A 26,978-nucleotide genomic window follows, 5' to 3' on the forward strand; every position below is an offset into this window, starting at 1 on the left:
TGTTTGTTATTATTGTTGTTGTTCAGAAAAAAAAGAAATTCCATTGTCAAGTTCAAAATGCAGTTGAGGTAACTGGTGGAGAAAAGAACAGACCTCATCTATTAGTCCTTCCTAAAACAACAGATACCCCCATAATAGGCAGTGTTTTGCCAACATGTTTAAGGCACAGGAAGAGCAGAGTGTGTTAATACCTTGGAGATATTTCTCAAAAAATGAAGAGCAGCAGTCTTCCTTTTGGAAGAAAATCCACTAGACACAATTTAAGTCTGGCTGTGACAACATTCCATATTTAGTAGTGATTTCTCAGTTACTGTAGTGTGAAAAGTCATACTACATCAGCTTCATAAGGGAAGAAGTTCACACACTCCTTTGCCAGGTTATGAGGTTCACCGACAAACCTCATCAACAAGAGTAGGTGCGCCTTCCCTGCTAGATCACTACTTTGTTGTGATAATGGAAAAGATGTCTGAATCTCTCACTTCCCTGAGAGCTTTCTTCCAAATTCAGTTGTCAAATCTCTACCATCTGCTGTTGTAGAACAGAGGATGTGTTAAGTTAACCTACTTGTTTATCTGTTTTGGGAAACCACTTCTCCTGGATCTGTATAATACTTATTTGTGTTGGAAAACCAATGTAGCTGACTGGCCTTTAAAAAAATGCACTTTTTTAACAATAAAAATTCATTATAGGGCTGAATGTAGACGGTAAAGGCTAATTTTTGAATTTCACAGCTGTGACAGAAATGAAAGATGAGTACTAGGATCAATGTGAGCATCAGTCTTTGTGAAGAATTTGGTTTGTGTAATCCAGTGAAGCTGTACAAGTAAGTTAGACCTCCAATGTTGTTTGCTTTCACAGGTCTATAATGACAGATCTGTACTACCTCAGTCAAACAGATGGAGCAGGTGATTGGCGGGAAAAAGAAGCCAAAGATCTAACTGAGCTGGTCCAGCGGAGAATAACATATCTTCAGGTAAGAAGGTTAGGTTAAGAAATAGATTTTGAGTGGAAAAAAGGAAAATCATAATAAAACTAAAAGTAAGAATGACTGCTTGTCCTCCAAGCCCTTGTTTTTTGAAATTACTGATTTTATATGTTTATCTAGGAACACACTGTTATGCCTTGAGTGTAATACAAAGGTGGTAAAGCAAGGTCCCTGCCTATCTTACATTCATGCTGCTGAGACATAATACCCAACATCCACAACTCTGAGGAGGAAAGGTTTATTTGGCTCACAGTGTGTAGAGGTTTCAGTTAGTAATTGGCTGACTCCATGGCAGGGTGGTAAGGCAGAGGGGCATGGCAGAAGAGTAATAGCCTATGACCGACAGGCACGAAGCAGGGTGGGAGAGGGGTAGAGGGGAGAGATCCTTCCAGGCCATGCCTCCAGGGACCAAGGCTTCACCTCCCAATGTCACATTTAGCTATAAACTGATCCACTGATGAGTATCACAGCCCCAAGATCCAGTCACCTCCCAGAGCCCCAAAGCACATGAGGCTTTGGGGGACATCTAGGTAAAAACCATAAAGCTTCCCTAAGAGAAGCTACTCCATATATATGCATACACAAACACTATAATGCAATTGTGGACATGCTACAAGTTTTATAGGAGAAAAGGAAATGAAGTGCTTATTGGAGTTTTGAGAAGGAAACATCAGGGGTCATTTTATAAAGGATATATTGTTTGAACTGAACTATAAAGGATAGTCAGGTTAGAATTTGGACACACAGATAAAGATAAAGAACAGACCAGCTGGAAAATATGATGTGAGCAATAGCCATAGCCAGGAAAAAATAGTACAGGACCCCAAATGAGAAATGACATAATTCAGTTTGTCTAGAGGTTTAGATTGTATGAAAAGGAGGGACAGAGAAGAAGCCAGAAAAGTAGATTTGGAAGCAGATTGTAGAGGTTAAGCTTTATGGTATATATGCAGTAAGTGCTTCACAAAATTTTTGTTTTGTAAACATTATAATAATAAATAGGAAATCTTAATTTTTGTATTGTCTTACTAATGTGTATATGTAGTCTTATTTGTAAGGATAAAATCTATTTTTGTTTGTTTGCTTTTTGGTACTGGGTATCGAACTCAGGTTCTAGGAAAAAATGTATTTTTGAATTTTGTTTTTCTACTCATATAAACCTTTTTCTGTTTTTTAATTCCATGTTTGCAGTACAGAATGCTTACATTCCTTGTGTCATGGAAAAATATTAAATATATCTCCCAACCTGTTAACTGTATGATATGCTGAGTTCTTGTTCTCTAGAAATTGAAGAATGAGTTCTAGGAACAGTGGAGGTTAAAAGTAGGAAGATATTTATTGATAAGAAAGCTCCTGAAGGGCAGGAAGGGTCCCGAGTGAGTAGCCCAAGGACTCCACTTTACAGAGAAATTTTACAGGGTGAAACCCACTTGGGTACAATGTGGGCCACAGCCATGAACTTCCAATAAGGTTACAAGTGTAGTCACTTAGGTAATGGTGTTCCAATTGCTAAGCAGGTCACATAGTACGCATGGATGGAAAAAACAAGAAATCTCCTAGGAGGCAATGGATCCAGAGGTCTCTGGTCTCTCCCAGGGTAGTTGATGTCTGTCTATACTTCACTAAGCCCAGTTCTTTGAACAAGTATGTGGGTCTTGTCATCTTATCTCCATCTTGAGGCTTAGTTTTTAGTCGACGTGCAGCTGTGGTGTGTTTTACCTTTGTCCTGGCCCTCTTGAGGACTTAGCACTCTCTGGCTGCCTGTAATATTTCTGCCTAGTTCATTTATCTATAACAACTTGTGTGGAGTTGATACATACACAGTTAACATCTTAATTTCTTTTTTCATTCTCTTTCCTTCCCCTTCTTGGCCCTCCTTCCATCTCTTGATCCCTCCCATTTGAGAAAGATCTGTCTCCCTACTTCCTATGACCTTTTATTTTGCTCTTTAATTATAATTTGGGTTTCTTGTGTCAGAGAAACCATGTAATATTTAAGCTTGTGTGTCTGGTTTCAAGGTGCATTCATTTTCCTACAAATGACTCAGTTTTATCTTTCTTTATGCCAGAGTAGCTTTTGAAAGGTTTTCAAACATAAGAGTGGCATGGTAACAGTGGTGCTTTATTTGATATTAATCTGAAAGTAGTATTGTGGTTGAACTATACAGTATTAGTATTTGAAGAGACTAAAAGTGCAGAGATCATTTAAGATAAGAGTACCATAGTGCAGGTGAGAAGTGTTGAGATGTGTGACAGTTTGCATTGGAAATAACAAAACAATTTGAGAGATTGGGAAAATGAAATTGATAAGCAAGTCTTTGCAAGTAGACGAAAAGAGTTCAAATGGCTGGGGATGGAGCATCATTAACTGACAAAGAACTGAGAGAATTGTGTTCATGGAAAACAATGAATTGATAGAATTCTTTAAAACTGAAAAAAATGCTTAAAATTGAATGACATGGTATATCTCTCACCCCATCCTTTTCTAATGCTATTGATGGCATAATTTCTGTGTGTCCAGTAACTCCTCTTTCCTTTGGGGATTAAAAGCAAAATAGCCAGGTGACATGCTTTGGTATATTTTAAGGTAGAGATTTCCTACATGTAAGAAAAAGCAAGAAAAGAAAACTAAATGTTTAGAGATCATTAAAAAATAGTTTAGGGCCTTGGATTTAGCTCAATGGCACTGTGCATGCCTTGCAAGCAGTGCTGAGTTTGATCCCTGGTATGGGACTGGGGTGGGGGTGGGGTGGAACTTGATCTTGGTACGCTATCTTGGTCTCATACTCCCATGACCATTCATCAGAGGAGTCTATAGAATGAGAAACACTTCACCTCCTGTAGGGAAGAAGTAATTAGCTCCTGTCAACTAGATCCTCATTCAATGGACTATAGACAACTGGTGTTGCAGAACCATTATTTTTATTTAAAATGGCAATAATGGTTTCTGAGCTTTTTACATTCCTATATAGTCACCAAATTTTAACCCATTATATTTAAACTATGATCATTGCTCCCCCCACCCACATGTGCCCCCCTGTTTTTAAGTGGCCAAGTCCTTTTCATCTGTATTAATTTTATCTTCTATATTCCGATTTATGTTTTATGTTAGAGGATTTCACTTATAATTCATTTTAATTATTTAAAATTACACTGATTTTTTTTAATCCTTTAAACTATAGCAAAACAATATTTTACTTGGACTTTAACTTAAATTTCAAATACTGCAATTTAATAAATTCATGCTTTTTTTCAATTGAAAAAGAAAATGTGTCTTTTTAATATTCAAGAAGTTGTGGAAACTCAGTAGGAAAGGTACACTTCAGAAAAATACTTTTCTTTCATTAAGTCTGGCAGATTTTCATTTAAATATTTTATTATATTTTGATAATTTATGTAATTCTATAACTGAATGATTTGGAAACTACTGATTAAGTATTTGTAAACATTTTCAGATTTACTTTTTAATTTTTACTTTTTCTTAGTACATGTTTGCAATACATAATAATTACATTCCTCATGGGGAGTTGGTACATGTATTTAACACGTCTTAATTCTCTTTTTATCTCCTTCCCTTCCCTGCAAAAGATCTACTTCCTTATTTCCTATTCACTATCTTTTCTTTTGCTCTTTATTTATATTTGGGTTTTCTCATATAAGAGAATGTGATATTTAAGCTTGTGTGTCTGATTTGGAATTAACCTAACCAAGAGAGTGAAAGACTTCTGCAACAAAAACTGCAGCACTCTAAAAAAGAAGATTGAAAAGGACATCAGAAAATAGAAAGATGTCCCCTGCTTCTGGATAGGTAAAACCAACATTGTCAAAATGGCCATATTTCCAAAGCAGTCCCAATCAAAATACAAATAACATTTCTCACAGAGCTAGAGAAGATAGTCATGAAGTGCATATGGAGATAGAAGAGACCCAGAGTAACAAAAGCATACACTGGGCAATAAAATCAAAGCAGGAGGTATCATAATCTTGGATTTCAAGTTATATCCCAAAGCTGCAGTGATAACAGAGCATGATGCTGGCATAAAAACTGACACATGGATCATTGGAACAGAATAGAGGAGGATGCAAAATAACCACAGGTGGCACATCAACTCTTTGATCTTTGACAAAGGGTACGAAAACATAGGGTAGAGGAAAAATAGTCTCTTCACTTGATTTTTAATAGTGCTAATGGAATTTATTATCAGCTCTGATTAACAACAATAAGCATTTATTAAACATTAATTTTTCAAACTACAATACAAAAAATAATCAATTGAACAACAACAAATAATAATCACTAACAGTTAATCCATAACAAGTTTCCTTTTTTTTTTTTGGTTTTTTGAGAGAGGGCTTCATTATGTAGTTGAGACTGACCTGGAACTCACTATGTAGCCCAGGCTGGTCTCGAACTCACTGCAGTCCTCCTGCCTCAGCCTCCCGAGTACTGGGATTACAGCCATGTGCCACCACACCTGGCACAAGTTTCATTTTTAACTAAGCCTTTCTTTCCACAATTTTACCATTCTTGGAATTGAGCCAATGTCATAATTTCTCAGGAAAATTATACAATTCAATTATAAGATGAAGTTTGATCTCAATTTTAGATTTTCTTCTATTTATCCTGTGTCTTGGTTTTACTTGGGAAGAGCAATTGTGTAGAGATGCTGGAAAATATAAAATATTCTGGGCAGCTAGACTTTAATGGGACAAAGAGCAAAGTTCTGTGTAGAGTTGAAGACCCTTATAGCTTGCATAACTATATTATTTTCTCTGTAAAATTGAAGCCCTTGAAGCTTAGTTTGCAAGGATTAAACTGATTAAGGGCTAGGGATTTAGTTCAGTGGTGCTGCTGCCTGCCTCACAAGCACAAGGTTCGGAGTTTGATCCCTGGTACCAAAAACTAAATAAACAAACAAACTGATTAATCTTATTGAAGACAACCCCAGATAAAGACACTATTGGGGGTGCTGTACTAGGAATCGAACTCAGGACCTTGTGCTTTCAAGGCAGTCATGGTGCCCCTGAGCTAAATCCCCGACCTTACGGTATTTCAGTCAAGTAGAATATATCAAGTAAATCTCCTAAGGTCATAGTCTTTTATATGTTTATCTAAAAAGTTCTTTACTCTTATTTACTTGGTATGCATGTAATATAGTATTATTTTAAATACCATTTTGTGCTTGTCTTTACTCTTCTATAACTCATAATAGGTGAATGCTACTGTATTATTTGTATTTCACTGTGTTTTCTTTCTTTTTTCTCTTTTGCTGGTGTCAGGGATCAAACCCTGGGCCTAGTTAATACACAATGCTAAGTAAGCACTCTACCACTCAACCATATTGCCAGTTCTATAATCTCTTTCTCTGATATTGATCATTAGGCCCATTTTAAAAACTGCATTTTGTCATATTTTCATTATGAGTCCACATTTTACCGCAGCATGTCATTTTCTTTTGAGTATTTTACACGGAATAAATTTCTTTAGAGAATTTGTATTAATGTTTCTAATCAGCTTTTATTAAACATATACAATTGAAAGATCAGTATACATCAGTGCCTTAGTTTAAATTGTTTAGAATGCTAGTTGGAAGTTGGAAACTCTGGTTGAGAAAGTTATCAATTGGGGCAGAGTACTTTTGGGGAAAAACATCTCTCACCTAAGTTCAAATTATCTTTCTTCGATATAACAATTTTTCCCTGCCTAATTTCAAATTGACATTTTAAGCAAAATCATTCTCATGCCTGGAGAAAAATAAGGTAAAAAGTAGCAAACAGGGTGTGTGTATGTGTGTGTGTGTATGTGTACACTACTGCTGTTCTATGGGATCTTTTTCTTTCGTTTTTTTTTTGTTGTTGTTGTTCTAGCTTTTTTATTTTTTGTTTAGGTTTCGAATAGGACTTAAACTACTGGAAATCGGCCGATTATAATTTTCCTTTTTTCCAGAGAGAAAACTAAATGATATGAAATATTTCCCTTTTTAATGAGGGTAGAGATTTATTTTCTATTCAAAAATAAGTCTTACTGGAGAAACAGAAAATTAATTTTCTCCTCTATGGATTTCCTTGACTGGGAATGCTGTTTTGGAATTGAATAGGGCCAGGTCACACAAGTGATATGTTATTGAAGTTATTAAACTTACATTTATTGTGGAGAAACCTTCTACTCCAACACAGGATATGTCTGACCCTATTTTTCTTTGATAGGACTTTGATATGGCTAATGCTTTAAAATAGTTTTAATGCCAGAATATAACATGAACTTCATTTGTCTGCTGTCTACTGACCATAAGATCAAATCAATCTCAAAAGTGTGTTCTAGCAAGTGATTTAGATAGCTGAGGTATTTTTTTCTGTGCTGTTCATTTTATTTATTTTTTAAATTAATGTTAGTACATTTTAGATATACATAATGATCACATTCATCATAGGGAATTTGATGATATGTAGGAAATTACATAACGTATCTTGATTCTTTTTTGACCATACCACTTTGAATGCACCAATCTCATTTGGTTCTTTTTTCTCCAGTCCCCTCCCTCCCTTATCTAAGGTATTTCTGCTTAACCAAAGTAAAATCAGAGGTGATGATATCTGGAGCACATTAGAAAAAGTAATCAGTTTACCTATTGGAGACAGTTACTAAATATTTAAAACTAGAGTGCGAAGAACTTAAAACCTTTCTCTATTTGAAACAAATTACTATTTTGAGATAAGATCAAATATAGGAAAGCAGTTTCTCAGAACTAAGACTTAACAATAAGTATACTTCATAGAGAATATCTTTTCCAAAAATCAAAAATATAAGCAATTTAAATTAAACCAATAAGAAGTGACACTTGGGAATGGTAGCAGCAGTAGTTTTCCTAAGTCAAAGACAGTTTTGCTTTACTAGAAGTTGGTCAAGAACAAAGATGATGTTAGGAAGTAAAGAAAATGTATTGAAGGTAGTTTTCTAGTTTTATAAAAACTTACTGTAGATTGAATATTACAGATTTTACAGAGCCTTTGCATGTAGGAGCCTGTGTCTGATTGAATAGTTCATTAGTTCATTCATTTCTGAAGAACTAACTGTATGTGGATGATCTGAACATTAGTTATATTGCTAGGAATAAAGCAAAGTATGGTATCTGCCCTTAGAAAGTTCGAAAGATTTTGAGTCTGATTGATTATCTTCAAATGAACTCACTGGAGAGCGTGAACTCATGTGCTCACACACCACACACTGTTTTAAAAATCCCTTTAATTCTTTGTTTTGATGTTGATATTTCTGACTATTTGGATCTTGCTACTATTTCCCATATCTTATTGCTCTTTCCCAAACTTAGAGTTAAGTTTTTCCAGTAGCTCTTTCATCACTCCTTTTGAAAGATACTTATGCAAAACTTTAATAGATATGAAAATGAGAGCCTTAGTGAATCTCTTTGTACCCACCACCCAGATTTACTGTCAGTTTTGTTTCATCTGTACTGCCGCTACTCCTTATCGTTTCAGGATTGTTTTGAGGCAAATCTCAGATATTTTATAATTTTATTAAATATTTCACTGTGAATATGCCATTTCAAAATGTAATCACATATTTCATACCCAAGTAACCATTCTTTAATATTACTAAAGTCATTGATAAATTTCCCTTACCACTAAACACATTTTTATGTGTCATTTAATAATAATCATCAAATGAATAAAAAGACTTTAAGTTGTGTGTTTTTTTTTTACTTTCTGAAATGGAGGCATAAAGGATACATTTTCAGAACAAAAATTAGTATTGCCTGACTTGTTAAAAAATAAACTATTTTAGAATAATTTAGAAGAATGACAGATATAGAAACTAAAACTAATATTAGTGGAGAATAAAATAAAAGGACTGAACGAACCAATGGATCTAAGAAGAAAAGAAAAAAAAAACATGTCATCTCAAGTAAAAAGCAAAGGATAAATATCACAGACAGCTAATATTACTACACTAAAAATTTGAACTTTTTATTTTGTGTTGTAAGTGATTGAACCCAGGGCCTTGTGCATGCTAGACATGTGTTCTACTGATAGAGAAAACTTTTGAAAATAACCAAAGACCTACAGAATGTTAGGAAAAAGTAGGATGTTTTCTGCTCTTCTAACTGAAATCTGCTTTGTTTAGTTCAAAATTAACAAACACTGCAGTCATTAATGGTAGAATGGGACATCTGGCCTCATCCCGAAATAACGGGTATATAGAGACCCTGAGCTCCAAAGTTTTGTGAGTCACATGATTGTAAAAGTGTCAAGATGAAAAGAACAATTGTTTAACTGGCTTTTTTGACCTTGAACACCCCCTTCCTCTGGACTAGAATAGATAGCTAGACTAATCTTAAGGGTAAACTCACTAATTACAAAGAATTGCTCCATCTGTTAACTGTCTTGTGACTGTGGTGGTCTGTGTATCAATAATATGAACTGAGAGAATGAAATGTAACCACCTAAATGAGGTCATTGCTGTAAAACTCTACAAAAAAGGAGCTGTGGCCTAGTGTGTGTGTGTGGGGGGTCCATCGCTACACTACCTTTTTGAGTGTAATTGACCTTTTGTAGGTAAAATAAACCTCTTCTTATTTTACTTCATTCTGCATCTCTGTGAGTGTCACTTACCAGGTAACAGTTTCCACTTCTCATGAATATTTCTTATTCTTCATTAAAGCACACAATTAAATATTTTGGAACATATCTTAATGTAATTATTGCTTACTGTCTTTATTTCCTAAATAATGATGTTATGAACTTGAACTGTTCACTGACCTTCATACAAAGTAATATCATTACATACTTGTATTATTTGGTTATTTTACTTTCAAACAGAACCTGGAAGAATAGTAAATCATATCTTTTCTTGTTTGGGTTTTTTGTTTTGTTTTTGTTTTGCTTTTTGACAAGAACCTACTGTGTATTCAGGCTGTTCTTGAACTTACTATGTAACCCAGTCTAGCCTTGAATTCTTAGTTATCCTCCTGCCTCTACTTCCCCAGTACTGGATTACAGGCATTTCCCACTGTGCTCAGCTTCTCCTGTTATGTAATAGTGCATTTGAACTTACTACATAGCCCAGTCTGTCCTTGAACCATGGTGATCCTCCTGCCTCAGCCTTTCTACAGCTGTAATTACAGGTATATACCACCAAACCCAGCTGAGATTCTGACACTGTACTCATTATAACTCTGTCAGGATTTTGTCATTTTTAAGTTTACATATTTCTTATATAATTGAATCCTGTTTCTTATCTATAATAGTCTTTTACAACATAATTTCTGATTAAATAAATATAGGAATGTATATGAGGTGCTTAACATATATGACCTAGAAATACACATAAGGCAGCTAATGGCAGTCTAGTTTCTACTCACCAATTTATTTAATCTTGAAAGGTAGTAATACTTAAAAACGGTTTTATTCTTTTATCTTTCCTTTTTCCTTCAGTCTTTTAGTTGGTTATACATAATAGATTCATATATCCACATAATATATTTGGTGATTTCACCCCTCTTCCCTCTTTACCTGTCCCAGCCCCGTATTTTCCCTTTTATTGGAGGGGTTTCAATTTATATATTTTACTCATGTCTGTATCTGCATTCCCCACCCTTATTTCTCCTCCCTCTTAATCCCTTCCTCTTGTCTAAAAATAGCCTCCCTTCTCCTTTCTTTCACTTTTTTAAAAAAATTCTACATATTAGGGAGAAGATGGGATATTTGATTTTCTGAGTCTGGCTTATTTTACTCAATATTACAGTCTCCAGATTCATCCATTTTCTTGCATATGAAAGAATTTTATTCTTTATAGTTGAAATACACACACACACACACACACACACACACACACATGCAGTTTCTTTATTTATCTGCTGCTAATGGTCATCTAGGCCAGTTCTATATCATGGCTATTATGAATTGTGCCACAATAAACATGGATATGCAGCTATCTCTATAATATGCTGATTTTGTTTCAGATATATACCGAGGGGTGATATAGATGGATCACATGGTAGTTATATTTGTAGTTTTCTGAGGACCTCCATACTGATTTCCATAGTGGCTATGCTAATTTACATTCCCACCAGTTATATAGAAGGGTTCCTGTTCCCCCACATACTCATCAGCATGTATAGTTTTTTGTATTACCAAGGGTAGCTTTTTTGACTAGTTGACATGGAATCTCAGTGTAGTTTTGATCTTCCTCTCTCCACGGCTGTCTCCCAAGACCATTGGCCAGCCAGTCACTATAGTAGGGTGACCGTAGAGACCCTGAGTTGTGGTTGTTCTATGACTTCTGATTCCCTGGAGTAGCCCAGTCTTAAGCAAGTCCTGATTGTATCATTCTTCTATATGGTGGGCACTGCAGTAGATTTCCTCTCCACAGCTAGCCTGTCATGCTGTCAGAGTCATTTTCAGAGTAAAACCTAAACTATTTGCAGCTTAGAATAACTAGAATTTTTGTGGGGCTGGCACTACATGTTGTGTATTACTGGGGCTGCCAGCCCTCTCAGGGATTACCTTGTGTTTGTCAAGTTAGGTCCCCAAGTCCAGGAGCCAGGGTTAGCTATTCAGACTGCTTCATTGTTTTATCTGCATTGTATTATGCCTCATTCTGATTTTTGGCTTTCCTGTAGGTGCTTCCTTAACTCCTGAAACTCTTTGTTTCTCTTGCTAAGTAGTTATTTTCTAGGTGCCTTAGTTTCCAGGTCCCAGAGAAGTTGTGATTTACTGCTGGGTTCTACTATGCCATCTTTAATCCTATTCTTTTATTTTTCTTACAAATTCAACTTAAATGTGAAATTCTTCAATTTAGATTTACCATCTCTGCAACTACAAGTGCTAACCTCTGAGTAGAACTTTCATTCTCCATAAGTCTTTTAAAGTCTGCAGCACTTTTTCAAATTGGTCAGCCTATAATTTTATATTACCTCTATTCACTTGCTGCCCCAAATCTTTGTGTAAGTCAGCCATGCTGTGTGAGCCCTGGTGACCACAGACCATAACTGAACAGCCTCATTTTTTTTAACCAAAAAAAAAAAAAAAACTTCATTGGAATTCTTTTGGTAAACCAGGAACTTGCAGAACACAAAATAAATGTAAGTGAATTCTACTTAATACAAAGTGGTTGAAAATTTCCAGCCAACTTTCTGCCCTGTGAGTTGGCAACTATTCATGTAGGTTAACTCGGCAATGATGTAAGCTCCCAGGATCTGCCCAACATAAGGTAGGAGACATCCTGTTAGCAAAATCCCTGGCAATTGAGAGAGGGCTTGCTCCCTTCACATCACAGCCTGGGTAGCAGGAAATGCTGCCCAGGCATCCTAGGCATCCCAACAGTTGCTCACTTGAGGAAGGGGTGGATTCCAAGCCTTAGGTTTCCAGTCATCAGCTTAGTGCAGAATTTCTGGTTAGGGCTCTACACCAGCTGTGTTTCCAGAGCTCTCATGCTTTATTTCAGGATAACACACCATTGGACATTTTAAGACTCCTGTCTGGAGAATGGAGACACAGAAACGGGAGCATTAGTGTGTGCTCCAGGCCATCAGCCTCCCTACCCAAATAGCAGGTTCTGTGGCCCAAGGGGCAGTCAGTGGGCTGTGGTGATGGCTGAACAGCCTCTTTTGACTGCTCTTCTGTCTCTATTCAGTAACACTGGTTCTCCTGTTGTCACACTATAATTGCTTAGCTAAGGACAGAATACTGACTGAGGATATTAAATAAATCATAAATATGGCTCAGTGATAATCTTAAAATCATGTGACAGCTTTACAAGGTATGTATCTTTGTAATCGAGTAAAATATACAGATGTGCTCTGGCCCTAGGCAATGGACATGATGCTTCTTACGGCGGATTATAGTACTATCTTGCGATGCTTGAGTGCTTTCATATATGCTGTTGTAAATTTGGCATCTAAATCTAAATTGCCAATTGTGATAGATATCAGGGGTAGGTAGTATACATTCACTTGCGTAGGTCATAGCCTTTCAAAAAACCCAACTGTGAACAGTTTGCATGATTTCTTCTTTCCCTATAGAAAAATGAGGCATTCATTATATTAATATTACAATGGACTTAAGGTTTGGGTCAGTCATATTGATAATAGTTGGTGAAATATCCATATATCTCAAGATTTCCTTGAAGTCTTTTAGTTGGGAACTAAGGTTTAAACAATCTCAGAAGTTCTAAAAAAGAAAATACAAAGCAGAATAAGACAATATGCTTTCCTTAGGGTGCCTACATTTCTGTCCTTGTTATCTAATGTTTCTATTCCTATTTGCTGACCTGTTTTTGTTTTAATTTGTTCTGTTTGTTTTGCAATCCTGGGGATCAAACCTAGGGCCTCACACATGCTAGTCTGTTTTTATAGATTTTATTGGCCTAAACCAGAAGTCAGCAAGCTGCTGCCCTTAGGCCTCCAGTCCAAGTATCTCTGTAGGTAAAGTTATATTGGAACCTGGTCATGACATTTGTTGATGTGTCATCTATAATTACTTTGAGGCAACAGTCACAGTCAAATAATTTCAACAGAGAATATGTGACATTACCTTAAAAGTTAGAGCTATTTATATTTTGGGTCTTTATAGAAAAAAAGTTTGCTGACCTTAACCTACACAGGGTTCCTTTACCTATATGCTAACTTCCAGTATTATAGGTGTCACCTCTCTGGGAGTATGTCTTTATCTGCCTCAAGCCCAAATAATTATTTTGGGGCACTTAAGAGGCTAAGGATTTGTAATGCTTAGAACAGCGGGACTAAATGTAAAGAGTGTGTAAGGACTCCCAGCTTGGTCATAGACTGGCCACTGGCCTCTAGGTCATTATAAAAAACACAAGGACTTTAAGATACAATAAGAAAAGCTGTTAATGATGGTGATGTTTTCTAGTGTATAATGATACATGCTTAAATATTGAGATCAAATCCTGATTTATTCTGAATAATAGATTCTGGAAGAGGAGATTTGAAGCATCTGTGTTAATGAGATGAATTTTCATTTTAATCTATTTTGATTTGTTACATGCTCAAGATGGGGAGATAACGAGGGTTAATAACAATGTCCTTTTACTTCTCAGTGTTTTTCTCTTCTATTCTGTAGTAAGATTTTAATGTCATATTTGGACTACTGTCATTATGCTTTCACAGTAGCCCAGAAGATTAAAATGCAGATGGACAAGGAAGCATATAGAGATTTCAATATGGAGAGGTAGAGTCTCTGACTACACTGGTTAGAGACATGCCAGTATTTTTACTTCAGCTTGTTACTTTCTTCTTCCAACTATTATTATTGTATATTTATTCCTGTATCTCTTCACTGACATAAGATCTGTTCATTATTAAACAAAATACATCACCTATAGAAATCTGACACTTTTACATGCCCACACACAATCATTTCTTCCTCAGTGATGAAGCATATCACAGGCTGTCTAGGACTGTTGGAAGAATTCTAGTTAACATTTTGCCAATAAAATAGCACTAAGTTTTAGACATTTCTCTAGATCAGATCTACCTGAGGTTTTTGCTGTGTTCATTTATTTGTTTTATTTTTATTTATGGTCTGAATCCTCTTTCCCTTGGAGTGGTTAGAATGGCTGGACTTCCTAGGTTTGGAAATGACGGGGCTAGCAGAGGAGATGATTTCTTGAAGCTCCAAGTAACATCAGAAATAGATACAAGTTGCTGTGGTGTCCCATATGAGATGGTTGGTTGATTTCAGGAATAGGATAAGGCTCTATATTTGGCTTTGTAAACAAAGGACCTGGTATGCTGCCTTTTATATTTATCTAATGGATACAAAAGGAAATAAGGCTGAACACTAAAGGAATATGTGTGTGTGGTGTGTGGGTTTGAACCTTGGGCCTTTGCCCTGAGCTACTTTCCCAGCCATTTCTAAAGTTGAGACAATGTCTCATTAAATTACTGAGTCTCCCAGGCTGGGCTTGAATTTGCAGTACTGCTGCCTCAGCCTCCACCACCAACCCAGTCTAGGCAGGCTCTTAAATATAGAACCCTTGTGTTCAAAGCTTCTGTTTCATAAAGCCTTCAGTTAATGTCTTTAAACGTTCACTACTAGAGTTTATTTCTTTAAGTAAATATTCTGTTTTCCTTTTACATAAAAGATATAATGCTATAATGTTCCTAACATTAAAATTGTTGAAAAGTTGCTTTACCATTTTTTACATGAACTTGCATCAGCAAATGCCACCAGAAATAGTTGTTTACCAGTAAATGAGTAGGCAACATTGTAGATGTGAGTTAAAATCACATTAAATGTTTGAAAATACGTTGAGCTTAAAATACAGTTTTTAGGAAGGTGTAGCAAATCCATATCCCTATTCTTCCTTCTGTTACAACAAAAAATCCTGTACACAGTGAATTTCCTGTTTTCTGTTATTTGTTTGCTTCTTTGTTATATATTTATTTGCCTCCTATATATCTTAGTCAAAGGTGCTAAGAAATACCAGGGGACAGAGAAAAAGAGAGACCCATTTTGATTATATCTGCCCCATGCAGGCAAACACAATAAAAATTTAACATCATGAAAATGTAAATAGCATTTACATGCACTGCATCTGTGGAGAGTGGGCATGTACTTCCTGAACAATAACAAGAGCCCTGCCCCCCTCTTTCCCTTCTCTTTCCTCTGTGCACTACAGCTGTAGACACTGGACAGAGCTGCAGTAGCTGGCGGTGGCCCCTCCCCGGTGGATGCCATAGAAGATGGTAGTAGTCAAAGCCCTATTAGTATTTTGACGTAATGAAGCAGTTCCGCTTTCCCTCCCAATTAAAGAGTAGAGATGTAGAGATAAAGAAAGGGATTTTAAAAATCTGTATTTGGAATCCTAAGCCAACATCTGAGTATCCTGTGAATGAAACTGAGAGAACAATACAGAAAAGTGTTTGAGAATTAGGCTGTGTTATGTGCACCATGCAGATTTCAGTCTGGCTTCTAGGTTAGTCCAGTGTGCAGAACAAAACAATACTGAAAAGCCTTTAACAATTAAATTGATGTTTGAATCATTGGCTTAAATGTTGACTAACACATGCTCCTCCCATCCCACCCCTTGCAGTGCTGAGGACTGAATGCCTTGCCCCACACTGAGCTACATCCCCAGCTTTTTATACTTTGAGAAGAGTCTTGCTAATTTGCCCATGCTGAGCTCAAATTATGATTCTCCTGCCTCAGCCTCCCAGTGTGCTGAGATTATATACATGTATCACCATTCATTTTTAAAATACACATTTTGGCTGCCTACTAAAATAGACAATTTAAATGGAAAGTAGAATCTCATAACAGTACTTGTCATCATACCAAGAACCATGAAAATCTCAGTTCAAATAATGAAAGATAATTAGCAGACACCACAGAGATGACACAGATGTTGGAATTGTCTGATAAAGATTTTAAAGAAACTATAAGAATAAAAATGCTCCAATAGTAACTGTAAGCTTGAAACAAATGAGAAAATAGAATGCCTCAGCAAAGGAATAGATGATGTAAAGAAGAACCCAATGGAAATTTTAAAACTGAGAAATAAATAAAAATGGGCTCAATAGCTGGGCTTGGTGGCACATGCCTTTAATCCCAGCACTCTGAGAGACAGGGGCAGGAGGATTACAAATTAAAGCCCAGCTAGAAAATTTAGCGATTTAGCAAGACCCTATCTCTGAATTTAAGCGGGGTAGGTGAAGGACCTGTCTCAGTGTGAAGGACCTGGGATCAGTCTCTAGTACCGCAGAAGTAGGGAAAGGTCCTCTCAATAGAACTAGTATACCAAAATTAGTACCCTTCTGAACAGCAGAGTGAGGAAAGATTGAAAAAAAAAAATGAGCAGAGTCTTACGAGTGTCTGGGACAGTAGCAAAAGCATTGTTATAGTTGTATTGTTGGAATACTAGAAAAGGAGTAGGAGTGAGAGAGACTGAAGAAAACATTTAAAGAAATGATCAAAACTTCCAAAATTTGGCAAACCTGCATATTCAAAAAGTTGAATTCCTAACAAGCCAAATGCATCATTCCCAGAAAATTGTAATTACTTTACTAAAAACAAAAGACAATGAAGAAAATCTTGGTTATCAGCCAGAGACATGAAATACATTATCTGTAGGGAATCAATTTGGATGATTGGATTTCTCACCAGAAAAGGTAGCCGCCAACAGAAGTGGCAAAACATTTTTAAAGTGCCAAAACAAAAGAAATGTCAATGTGAAATTTTTCATCCAGTGAAAATATGAGGTAAAATAAAGACATTTCCAGACAAAGGAAAACTAACAATTCTTCACAAATAGACTTAACTTTAAGAAAGAAAATTCTTGCCGGGGATTTAGCTCAGTGGTTCATTGGCCTGCCTTGCAAGCGCAAGGACCCGAGTTCAATCCCCGGTGCCAAAACAAAACAAGGAAAGAAAATTCTTGGGCTGGGGATTTAGCTCAGTGGTTCTGCTGCTTGCCTTGCAAGCATAAGGTCCTGAGTTCAATCCCAGGTACCAAAAAAAGAGAGAAAATATTCTTCAGACAGAACTGATGACAGAGTGAAACTTGGAAAATAATTATATAGAGAGCACAAAGTAAATTGACTCTCAAGCTTTTAAAATGTTTGATAGCACAATTTCTAACATTGTGTCATATGATTCTCACTGTATATAAAAGTAATTTTAAAGACAATTATATCACAGAAGGGGGAAGAGTAAAGGGATTCCACTTAAAATGATAAAGCATTGAATAGACTCCAAATAAATTTGGTGTATATATCATGATTCCTAGAGCAACTACTAAAAATTCTCTACAAAGAGATATATTTAAAAATAATATCATCAGATGTGGGGATGCACACCTGTAATCCCAGCACTCAGGAGGCTGAGGCAGGAGAATCACTGAGAATTCTGAGTCCAGCCTGAGCTGCATAATGAGACCCTGTCTCAAAAAGAAAAACCCACCTAATTTAAGAGACAAAAGTTTCCAGCCTGGGGATTTAGCTCAGTGGTTCTGCTGCCTGCCTTGCAAGCACAAGGTCCCGAGTTCAATCCCTGGTACCAAAAAAAAAAAAAAAAAAAAAAATGTTTCCATATAGCTCTGACAACACCCTGTCTCAAGGGAAGGAGTTACTGAGGATATTGGCTCAGTACAAAGGCCTTGGGGTCCATCTCCAGTAACAAAACAAAACAAAATTAAAGAAAATACTTCAAAAAATATCCAGTGAGGGCTGGGGATTTGATTCAATTGTTCTGTCGACTGCCTCACAAGCACAAGGTCCCAAGTTCAATCCACAGAACCCAAAAACAATAATGAGTGAACTGATAAATCACTAGCAAGACTGACAGGAGACACAAATAAAATATATAATGATTTAATGTACATATAATGAATATGTACATATACATGAAATGAAGGAGAGATGTCACTTGTCACTATAGACCTATAGACATTTAAAAGATAGTAAGGGGATACTTTTAGAAACTTTATCCACAGGTTTTAAGCTGTCTTTGCATGATCACTCCTTCTGGTGTTAATGCCTTTGTGTAATCTCTTTCTCATTAGTGTGGTGTTAACCTATTGCTTTCTTCTATCCAGTAGAAAATGGCAAAGGTCTTAGTATGTCATAAACATGATTCCATTACATTATATGTGTAATTACTTTTCTTGCTAGCAAATTTTCTCTAAGAACTCTTCTTGCTGGATTGATGAAATAATGGAAAACCTATTCGGCAAGTGGCTAAGGACAGGCTCCATTCAGTAACTAGCAGAAGGCCAGTGTGTTTACTTGAAAGCTGCAAGAAAATACATTTTGCCAACAACACGTGTGAATTTGTAAGTGTGTCTTCCTCCAGGTCCAAATGAAAATGCTTAGCCAAAATCTTAGTTACTGCCTTCGGATTCTAAGCAGAGGACTCAACTAAGCTGTGATTCCTGACCCCCACAGTAAGTGTGAGATAAAAATATATATATTGTTTTAAGCTACTAAATTTGAGCTGCTTGGTTATACAATAGAAAATGAATACATCTACCAAGAATTTAAAAAATAAACAGTAATAGTTCTGCATAATCTTTTCCAAATAATAGAAGGAACCACTTTCTAACACCTCCCTCCCTCCCTCCCTCCCTCCCTCCCTTCCTCCCTTCTTTCCTTAACACAAGGTCTTTCTGTGTAGTTCAGGCTGGCCTTGAACTTACTCTGTAGTCCAGACTAGCCTTGAATTTGTGGCAGTCCTCCTGCCTCAGCCTCCCAAGTGCTGGGATTACAGGTGTACACCTGGCTTCCAAGGCCAGCATTATCCTGGTATCAAAATTAAACAAAGTTAATTTTTTTACAAAAAGGAACTAATTTCCCTCACACTGTCACAAAAATTCTCAGAACAATCTGAGCAAATTGAATATATATATTAAACATATATCTATTAAACATTTATCTATTAAACTATAAAATAGTTTGTTTTAGTAATATCAGGGTTGTTAATTATTCATAAACTAATATCTACCATGTTAATAATTTAAAGATAAAAATGATTATTTAATGATCAATGAGGAGAAATAATTTGATAAAAATTCTACACCCATTCATAATAAAACACTCAGCAGACTAAGCATAGAAGGGCCATTCTTTGGTCTTTTAAAAAATGAAGTTTAGAAACTGTAAGTATAACCACATTTACTGATGAAAGATAAAATGCTTCTACCCTAAAATTGGGAATGAGACATTTAAGTTCCTTTCTCACTACTTCTATTTAAAATCATTATGAAATTCTATCCAGTACATGAAGGCAAACAAAGAATTTATAACATGCATACAAGAAATAGAAAACTGTGATTGCCTATGTAGAAAAATCCCAAATAACCTATCAGAATAACCACACAACAAAAAACTAGAACTGATCAGTGAATTTAGCAAAGTTAGCAGGAGTCATGATCATGCAAAAATTAATTATTTCTACATCCTGGTAATCATATTTGGAAAATAAAAATTTAAAACACAATGCCATTTGTAATCGCTCTAAAAATGCAGCATTAGACAAAACTGCTTATAAAATGTTGGTGAGAGAAATCAAAGAAAACCTAAATGAATGAATGGACATTCATGGAGTAGAATACTAAGTATAGAAAAAGTCAATTCTTTGTTAATTGATCAGTAGTCTTAACACAATTCCTATCAAAATTACAGCAAGTCTGTTTTTAAATTTATAGATAAGTTTGACTCTAAAGTTTATATGGAAAGCAGGAAAATCTTAAGACACCAAGGCTGTTTTAAAAAAGAACATTAGCAGAATCATACTTCCCAATTTTAAGACAATACTATAGCTGTGGTAATCAAGATAGTATGTATGCTATTGGAGGAAGATTAGGCACATAAATCAGGAGAACAGAATAGAAAACAAAATGCTGTATACCGCCCATACAAATATAGGAATGCTAACTTGATTTTTTCGTTTTTTGTTTTTTTGGTACCAGGGATTGAACTCAGGCCCTTACGCTTGCAAGGCAGGCGGTGGAACAACTGAGCTAAATCCCCAGCTGATATTTTTTTTAACAGAGGTGAATGTTGAATAATATAAACTTAAAAATTTTAGAGTGAGTAATTTGTTACATTCACAAAGTTGTACAAACACCACTTCTGTCTAGTTCCAAACTATTTTATCAGCCTAAATAAAAGCCCCATGCCCTGTAAGCAGTTGCTTTGCATTACTTCTTTCCAGTAACCTTTGGACTCCACCAGTCTGAGTTCCGTATGAATTTATCTGTTCCAAATATTTCATATAAATGAAATTATATGTGTCCCATATCTGGCTTCTTAAAATAATGTTTTCAAGTTTCATCGATGTTACAGCATCATTTCATTTCTTTTTATGGCTGAATAATACTCCTTTCTGTGAGCATACCACGGTTGGTTCATTTATTCATTTGTTGATAAACATTTGATCTGTTTCCACCTTTTACTGTTTGGGAATAGTGCTGCCATAACATGACTCTCAAAGTGTATTTGAGTACAAGTTCTCACTTTCTTTGAGTATATGACTCAAAAATTGTTTCAATTTTTTTTTTTTTTAAGAAAGGTGCAAAACAGTTCAGTGGAAGAGTCATAGTATTTGCAAAGTAAATGATACTGGGACAGCTGGACATCCCTTAGGCAAAAAAACAAAACAAAAACAAAAACAAAAAAAAACTCTACCTGACAAATAAAAACGTGACATGTAAACTATAAAACATTTAAAGAACAACATTTTAATACATCTTTGTGATTTGGGCTAAAAGTTTGTTAGCATGACACCAAAAGAACAATCTGTTTTTAAAAATCAGTATGAAATGTTATCAAAATTTAAAACTTTAGATCCACAAAGGAATCCATGAACGACAAAGAAAAGACAAACTATAGACTCCTAGAAAGTTTTCAGAAACCATGTATCAAACAAGATCTTGCACCAGAATATATTAAGAACTCTCTAGGTATGATAGTAAGAAACAAACCAGTTAGAATTAGGCAAAAGTTTTCAACAGACTGATTTATAAAAGAGATATGTGGATGACAAATAATGTGAAAAAATGTACAAAGTCTTTAGTCTAGAGAAATGCAATTTAAAGATATGATGAGATAAAACTACACACATATCAATGAAAAGTACCAAAAATGTGGGGCAACCAACTCTTTCATATATTGCTTGTGGGAATGTAAAGTGGTACAGCTATTCAGGGAAACATTTGGCAGTTTCCTGTAATAGGTTAATATGCTCTTACTGTGTGATCCAGCAGTCACATTCCTGTATATACTACAGAAATTAATATTCATGCGCACACAGATGCCTATACACCCATGTGCATAGCAACTAAATTCATAGAACCCAAAACTGAAAACAACTGAAATGTCCTTCAACAGTTAAGTAAAACTGTGGTACAATCCACAGAATATTACTCAGTAATAAAAGGAATGAATAATTGATATACACAGTTTGGATGAATCTCAAGATTATTGTGCTGAGTGATAAAAAGCTCATTTCTAAAGATTTAATACTGTAATTCACATAATGCTCTCAAAGTGACTGTAGGGGTAGAAGACAGATAAGTAGTTATCAGGGATTAAAGTTTGGGGAAGGGTCCTCTAAAGGGGTAGCATAAGGGAGGGTTTTTTCTTTTTGTTTTTAATGGGATAGTTGTTATCCAGACTGTTGTGGTTACTTAAGTCTGTACATGTTAGCCTGAGTACATGTAAAAACATAAAATCTAAATAAAGTTTGGAATTTAGTTAATAGTATTATATAATGTCAATTTCCTGATTTCGATAACGTCCTTTGGATAAGTGATATATTCTCATTATGGAAAATTTTGTGGTGTGTACACAGCAGCTCTATTATTTTTGTAATTTATCATGGGTCTTAAATTATCTGAAAATCACAAGTAAAAAGTGTTAAAGCTTTTGAAAGGTAAAGAATAAGATCAATTAGAACACTATTAATGCTGTTAAGGTTGCTTGATAAAAATGCTCTTTAGTAGGTTTTTCCCTCATTAAAAAGTAATAACTGGAGATTTCAGAAGTATCTATGCCCAGCTAACTGTGGATTCTCAATTTATGGCTAGTTGCATGAGGTAAAACCTCTCTCCTGGAGAAGAGGCAGTCACATTTAATATCTAATTTAATCATTGTTGGTAGTTTGATTTTAGAGGCACTAAGTAGATAGGTGCTTTAAGTATCAGTACTACCCAGAAGAGTGGCAGTTTGTGATACAGAAAACTAGCAAAATTGTAACTTACTCTGACTTTTCTTTAAAAGAAAACTGCATCAGCCTTTGCACAGGAACAGAGTGTCATCCACTTTCCGTTTTGCTTTTTTTTCATCATTTTATCCTGTTTAAGATATAGCTAACCAATACAAGGTGAATACCCAAAAATCAATAGCCTTTCTATACACAAATAACAGACAGACAGAAAGAGAAATAAGGGAAAAAATTCCTTTTACAATAGCATCCAAAAAAATGAAGTATCTAGGAATCAATCTAACAAAAGAAACAAAAGATCTCTACACTGAAAACTACAGCACTCTGAAAAAAGAAATCGAAGAGGATATAAAAAAATGGAAAGATATCCCCTGCTCCTGGGTAGGAAGAATCAACATAGTGAAAATGGCCATACTACCGAAACTGCTATATACATTCAATGCAATGCCAATTGAAATTCCAACACTATATTTCACAGAACTAGAAAAAAGAATCCAAAAATTCATTTGGAACCACAAGAGACCTAGAATAGCAAAAGCCATTATAGGCAACAGTCACATGGCACCAGGTGTAACAATTCCCAATTTGAAACTATAATCCACAAAGGAATCCATGAACGACAAAGAAAAGACAAACTATAGACTCCTAGAAAGTTTTCAGAAACCATGTATCAAACAAGATCTTGCACCAGAATATATTAAGAACTCTCTAGGTATGATAGTAAGAAACAAACCAGTTAGAATTAGGCAAAAGTTTTCAACAGACTGATTTATAAAAGAGATATGTGGATGACAAATAATGTGAAAAAATGTACAAAGTCTTTAGTCTAGAGAAATGCAATTTAAAGATATGATGAGATAAAACTACACACATATCAATGAAAAGTACCAAAAATGTGGGGCAACCAACTCTTTCATATATTGCTTGTGGGAATGTAAAGTGGTACAGCTATTCAGGGAAACATTTGGCAGTTTCCTGTAATAGGTTAATATGCTCTTACTGTGTGATCCAGCAGTCACATTCCTGTATATACTACAGAAATTAATATTCATGCGCACACAGATGCCTATACACCCATGTGCATAGCAACTAAATTCATAGAACCCAAAACTGAAAACAACTGAAATGTCCTTCAACAGTTAAGTAAAACTGTGGTACAATCCACAGAATATTACTCAGTAATAAAAGGAATGAATAATTGATATACACAGTTTGGATGAATCTCAAGATTATTGTGCTGAGTGATAAAAAGCTCATTTCTAAAGATTTAATACTGTAATTCACATAATGCTCTCAAAGTGACTGTAGGGGTAGAAGACAGATAAGTAGTTATCAGGGATTAAAGTTTGGGGAAGGGTCCTCTAAAGGGGTAGCATAAGGGAGGGTTTTTTCTTTTTGTTTTTAATGGGATAGTTGTTATCCAGACTGTTGTGGTTACTTAAGTCTGTACATGTTAGCCTGAGTACATGTAAAAACATAAAATCTAAATAAAGTTTGGAATTTAGTTAATAGTATTATATAATGTCAATTTCCTGATTTCGATAACGTCCTTTGGATAAGTGATATATTCTCATTATGGAAAATTTTGTGGTGTGTACACAGCAGCTCTATTATTTTTGTAATTTATCATGGGTCTTAAATTATCTGAAAATCACAAGTAAAAAGTGTTAAAGCTTTTGAAAGGTAAAGAATAAGATCAATTAGAACACTATTAATGCTGTTAAGGTTGCTTGATAAAAATGCTCTTTAGTAGGTTTTTCCCTCATTAAAAAGTAATAACTGGAGATTTCAGAAGTATCTATGCCCAGCTAACTGTGGATTCTCAATTTATGGCTAGTTGCATGAGGTAAAACCTCTCTCCTGGAGAAGAGGCAGTCACATTTAATATCTAATTTAATCATTGTTGGTAGTTTGATTTTAGAGGCACTAAGTAGATAGGTGCTTTAAGTATCAGTACTACCCAGAAGAGTGGCAGTTTGTGATACAGAAAACTAGCAAAATTGTAACTTACTCTGACTTTTCTTTAAAAGAAAACTGCATCAGCCTTTGCACAGGAACAGAGTGTCATCCACTTTCCGTTTTGCTTTTATTTCATCATTTTATCCTGTTTAAGATATAGCTAACCATTCATCAGATTGCTTTTGCTCCTCTCCTTTTTCCTTCTGTCCTCTTTCTTTATCCTTTTCCCTTTTTTTCTTCTACCTTCCTCTCTTTAGCGTATTTGCCACCTTTGTCACATCATCCTCCTTATTTTGTTTTTGAGGAAAGAGCCTAGTGAAACATGTTAAGTAAAATGATGAAAGAGAACTTTTCTGAAATTTGGTCTTACTTTTCTCTAGACATACTGTTTTGTTTGGTTTGGTTTGGTACCAGGAATCCAACTCAGGATTTTATGTTTGCCAGTCAGGCACAGTGCCACTGAGCTAATTTCCTGGCCCTAGACATACTGTTTTCAACTTTACTGCTTAAGCTGATTCTGAGTCCTGGGAATCAGGCTGTAAACTTAAATAGAAAAGTTGAGATGCTTGAGAAGATAGACCAGTGTATTTTTAATATAAGATTGGCAGGATCTGGTTCCTCATGTAACTTTTCTTTTCCATCCCCTTTTTTGGTACTGGGCTTTGAACTCAGGACCTTGCCACTTGCAAGGCAGGTGACAGAACCACTGAGCCAAATCCCTGGCCCTCACCTCTATCCTTAAAGGGAGTTTTGTTTACATTATATTCTTGAATGAAAAGATTGACTGGATGTGTTTCAGTCATTCTCTGCCTTTTCTTTGTGGTTCTCTCAGTAGCAGGAAATATTATCAAGGTTGTGCTGGTATACCAGTTCCCTCTAATCTAGAGGCCACCTGCAATACCCAGGAATGACAGAAACTACCTGGAAGATCATCAGCAGAAGAAATGTCTTTTTCTTTGTAGTGGATTTGTAGAGTTTTTAACTTTAAAAATAGTTTTAAAATATTCAGCAGAGATTTGTAGCAAAGAACAAGTTTTTAAAATGTATTTAAAGTAAGCCAATTGCTGCTTTACTTACCAAAATAAGCTTTCTTCTATACTGTAAAGTAATTATCTTCTTTCTGTAGTATGTCAATCTAGCAGTCTAAACTGTATCTTGATATCTTTTCTTCATTAAGTTTCCACACTTAAATTTTATAGAAATCCACAAAGAAATTGATTTCCTGAAGCACTTGGTATTGTACTTGGGCCTGAGCTATTTTGTTGTCCTTACTACTTTTGTTCCAGGAGTAGAAAGGATACATCCAATATGTTAAGAGACAGTAACTTCTGGTCTTGGCTTTTAAAAACAAGAATGCTTTTTAACTTTCTCTTTCATGGTTATTAACTGTGCCCAGAGTCTTCTTTTAATTACCACCGTGTAGTACTTCAGTTCTTACTTGCTTTATTACCTATTTTGCTTTAGTTTTGAAAATAATTTTAGAGAAATTCATAAAAACAGATTGTTTCCAAGACAATACAATTCTTTCACCACACTATTAGTGAATCCTTTCTTTATTATCAGTACAAAACTAGATTTTGAAAATCTGTTTTAAACAAACAAAAACTTTATATGCAGTGTTTAGATTAGAGCATACCAAAAGCACACTACAATTTAACTTACCTGGCCTGACCCATTCCTTTGTTTTCATTGAACTGTCTTCATTGGAAATAGGAACTATCTGTGGCTTAACTCTTCTCAGTAGAAGGAATTTCTTAGAAAGGGGCTGGAAGGATCCCATAGGTTTTTGATACTTACTTAATTCTTGGCCTGTAAAAGTGGGCAGTTTATGTGCACTGAGCTTGCTATATCTTGTATTGAAGACATGAGGAAATAGATAAGGACACTGGATAATGTATTGAAAGACCTCAATTCTAAATTCTGGCTTGTCAGCCATTAATTTATCTTTGTGACTATAGGTAGCACCTTTGTCTTTGAAGATGTAATTCAGTTGAACTAATAGTTACTGAGCATTTACTCTTTGCAAAAAATGCCTGGAAATGGTATGGCCAGTTTATATAAACTAAGTATTTTCATTTATGGTTCATTTAGCTGTTTCTATAATGTTTTTGGTTAGTGGTAAATCTGGACAAATAAGCGAGAGAAATGACATTATAGCTGGGAAATTTGTACTGCAGAAAAGCTTTTATTCATGTGTAGGGGAAATCTTTTTACCGTCATAACAAAAATATGTGAGCTAAACTGGGAGTTCAGTGGCAGAGTGTGTACTTAAGTATGTGCAAGCCCCTAGACTCAATCCAATAGATGAAAGAAACAAAGGAAAGTAAAGGAAAGAA

The 26,978-nt window shown here is 35.4% G+C and overlaps 1 protein-coding gene across 1 annotated transcript in view; it reads left to right on the forward strand.

Annotated features, from left to right (window-relative positions):
- Fut8 (fucosyltransferase 8) overlaps positions 1–26,978 on the forward strand; it is a 291,305-nt gene that overhangs the window by 204,126 nt on the left and 60,201 nt on the right. Inside the window, exon 6 of the mRNA XM_010603042.3 lies at positions 859–973. Coding sequence (XP_010601344.1) covers positions 859–973 — 115 coding nt within the window. The remainder of the gene's footprint in view (positions 1–858; positions 974–26,978) is intronic.

Source organism: Fukomys damarensis, unplaced genomic scaffold (assembly GCF_012274545.1).
Source record: "Fukomys damarensis isolate Sample0158 unplaced genomic scaffold, DMR_v1.0_HiC HiC_scaffold_21, whole genome shotgun sequence".
Classification (NCBI taxonomy): domain Eukaryota; kingdom Metazoa; phylum Chordata; class Mammalia; order Rodentia; family Bathyergidae; genus Fukomys; species Fukomys damarensis.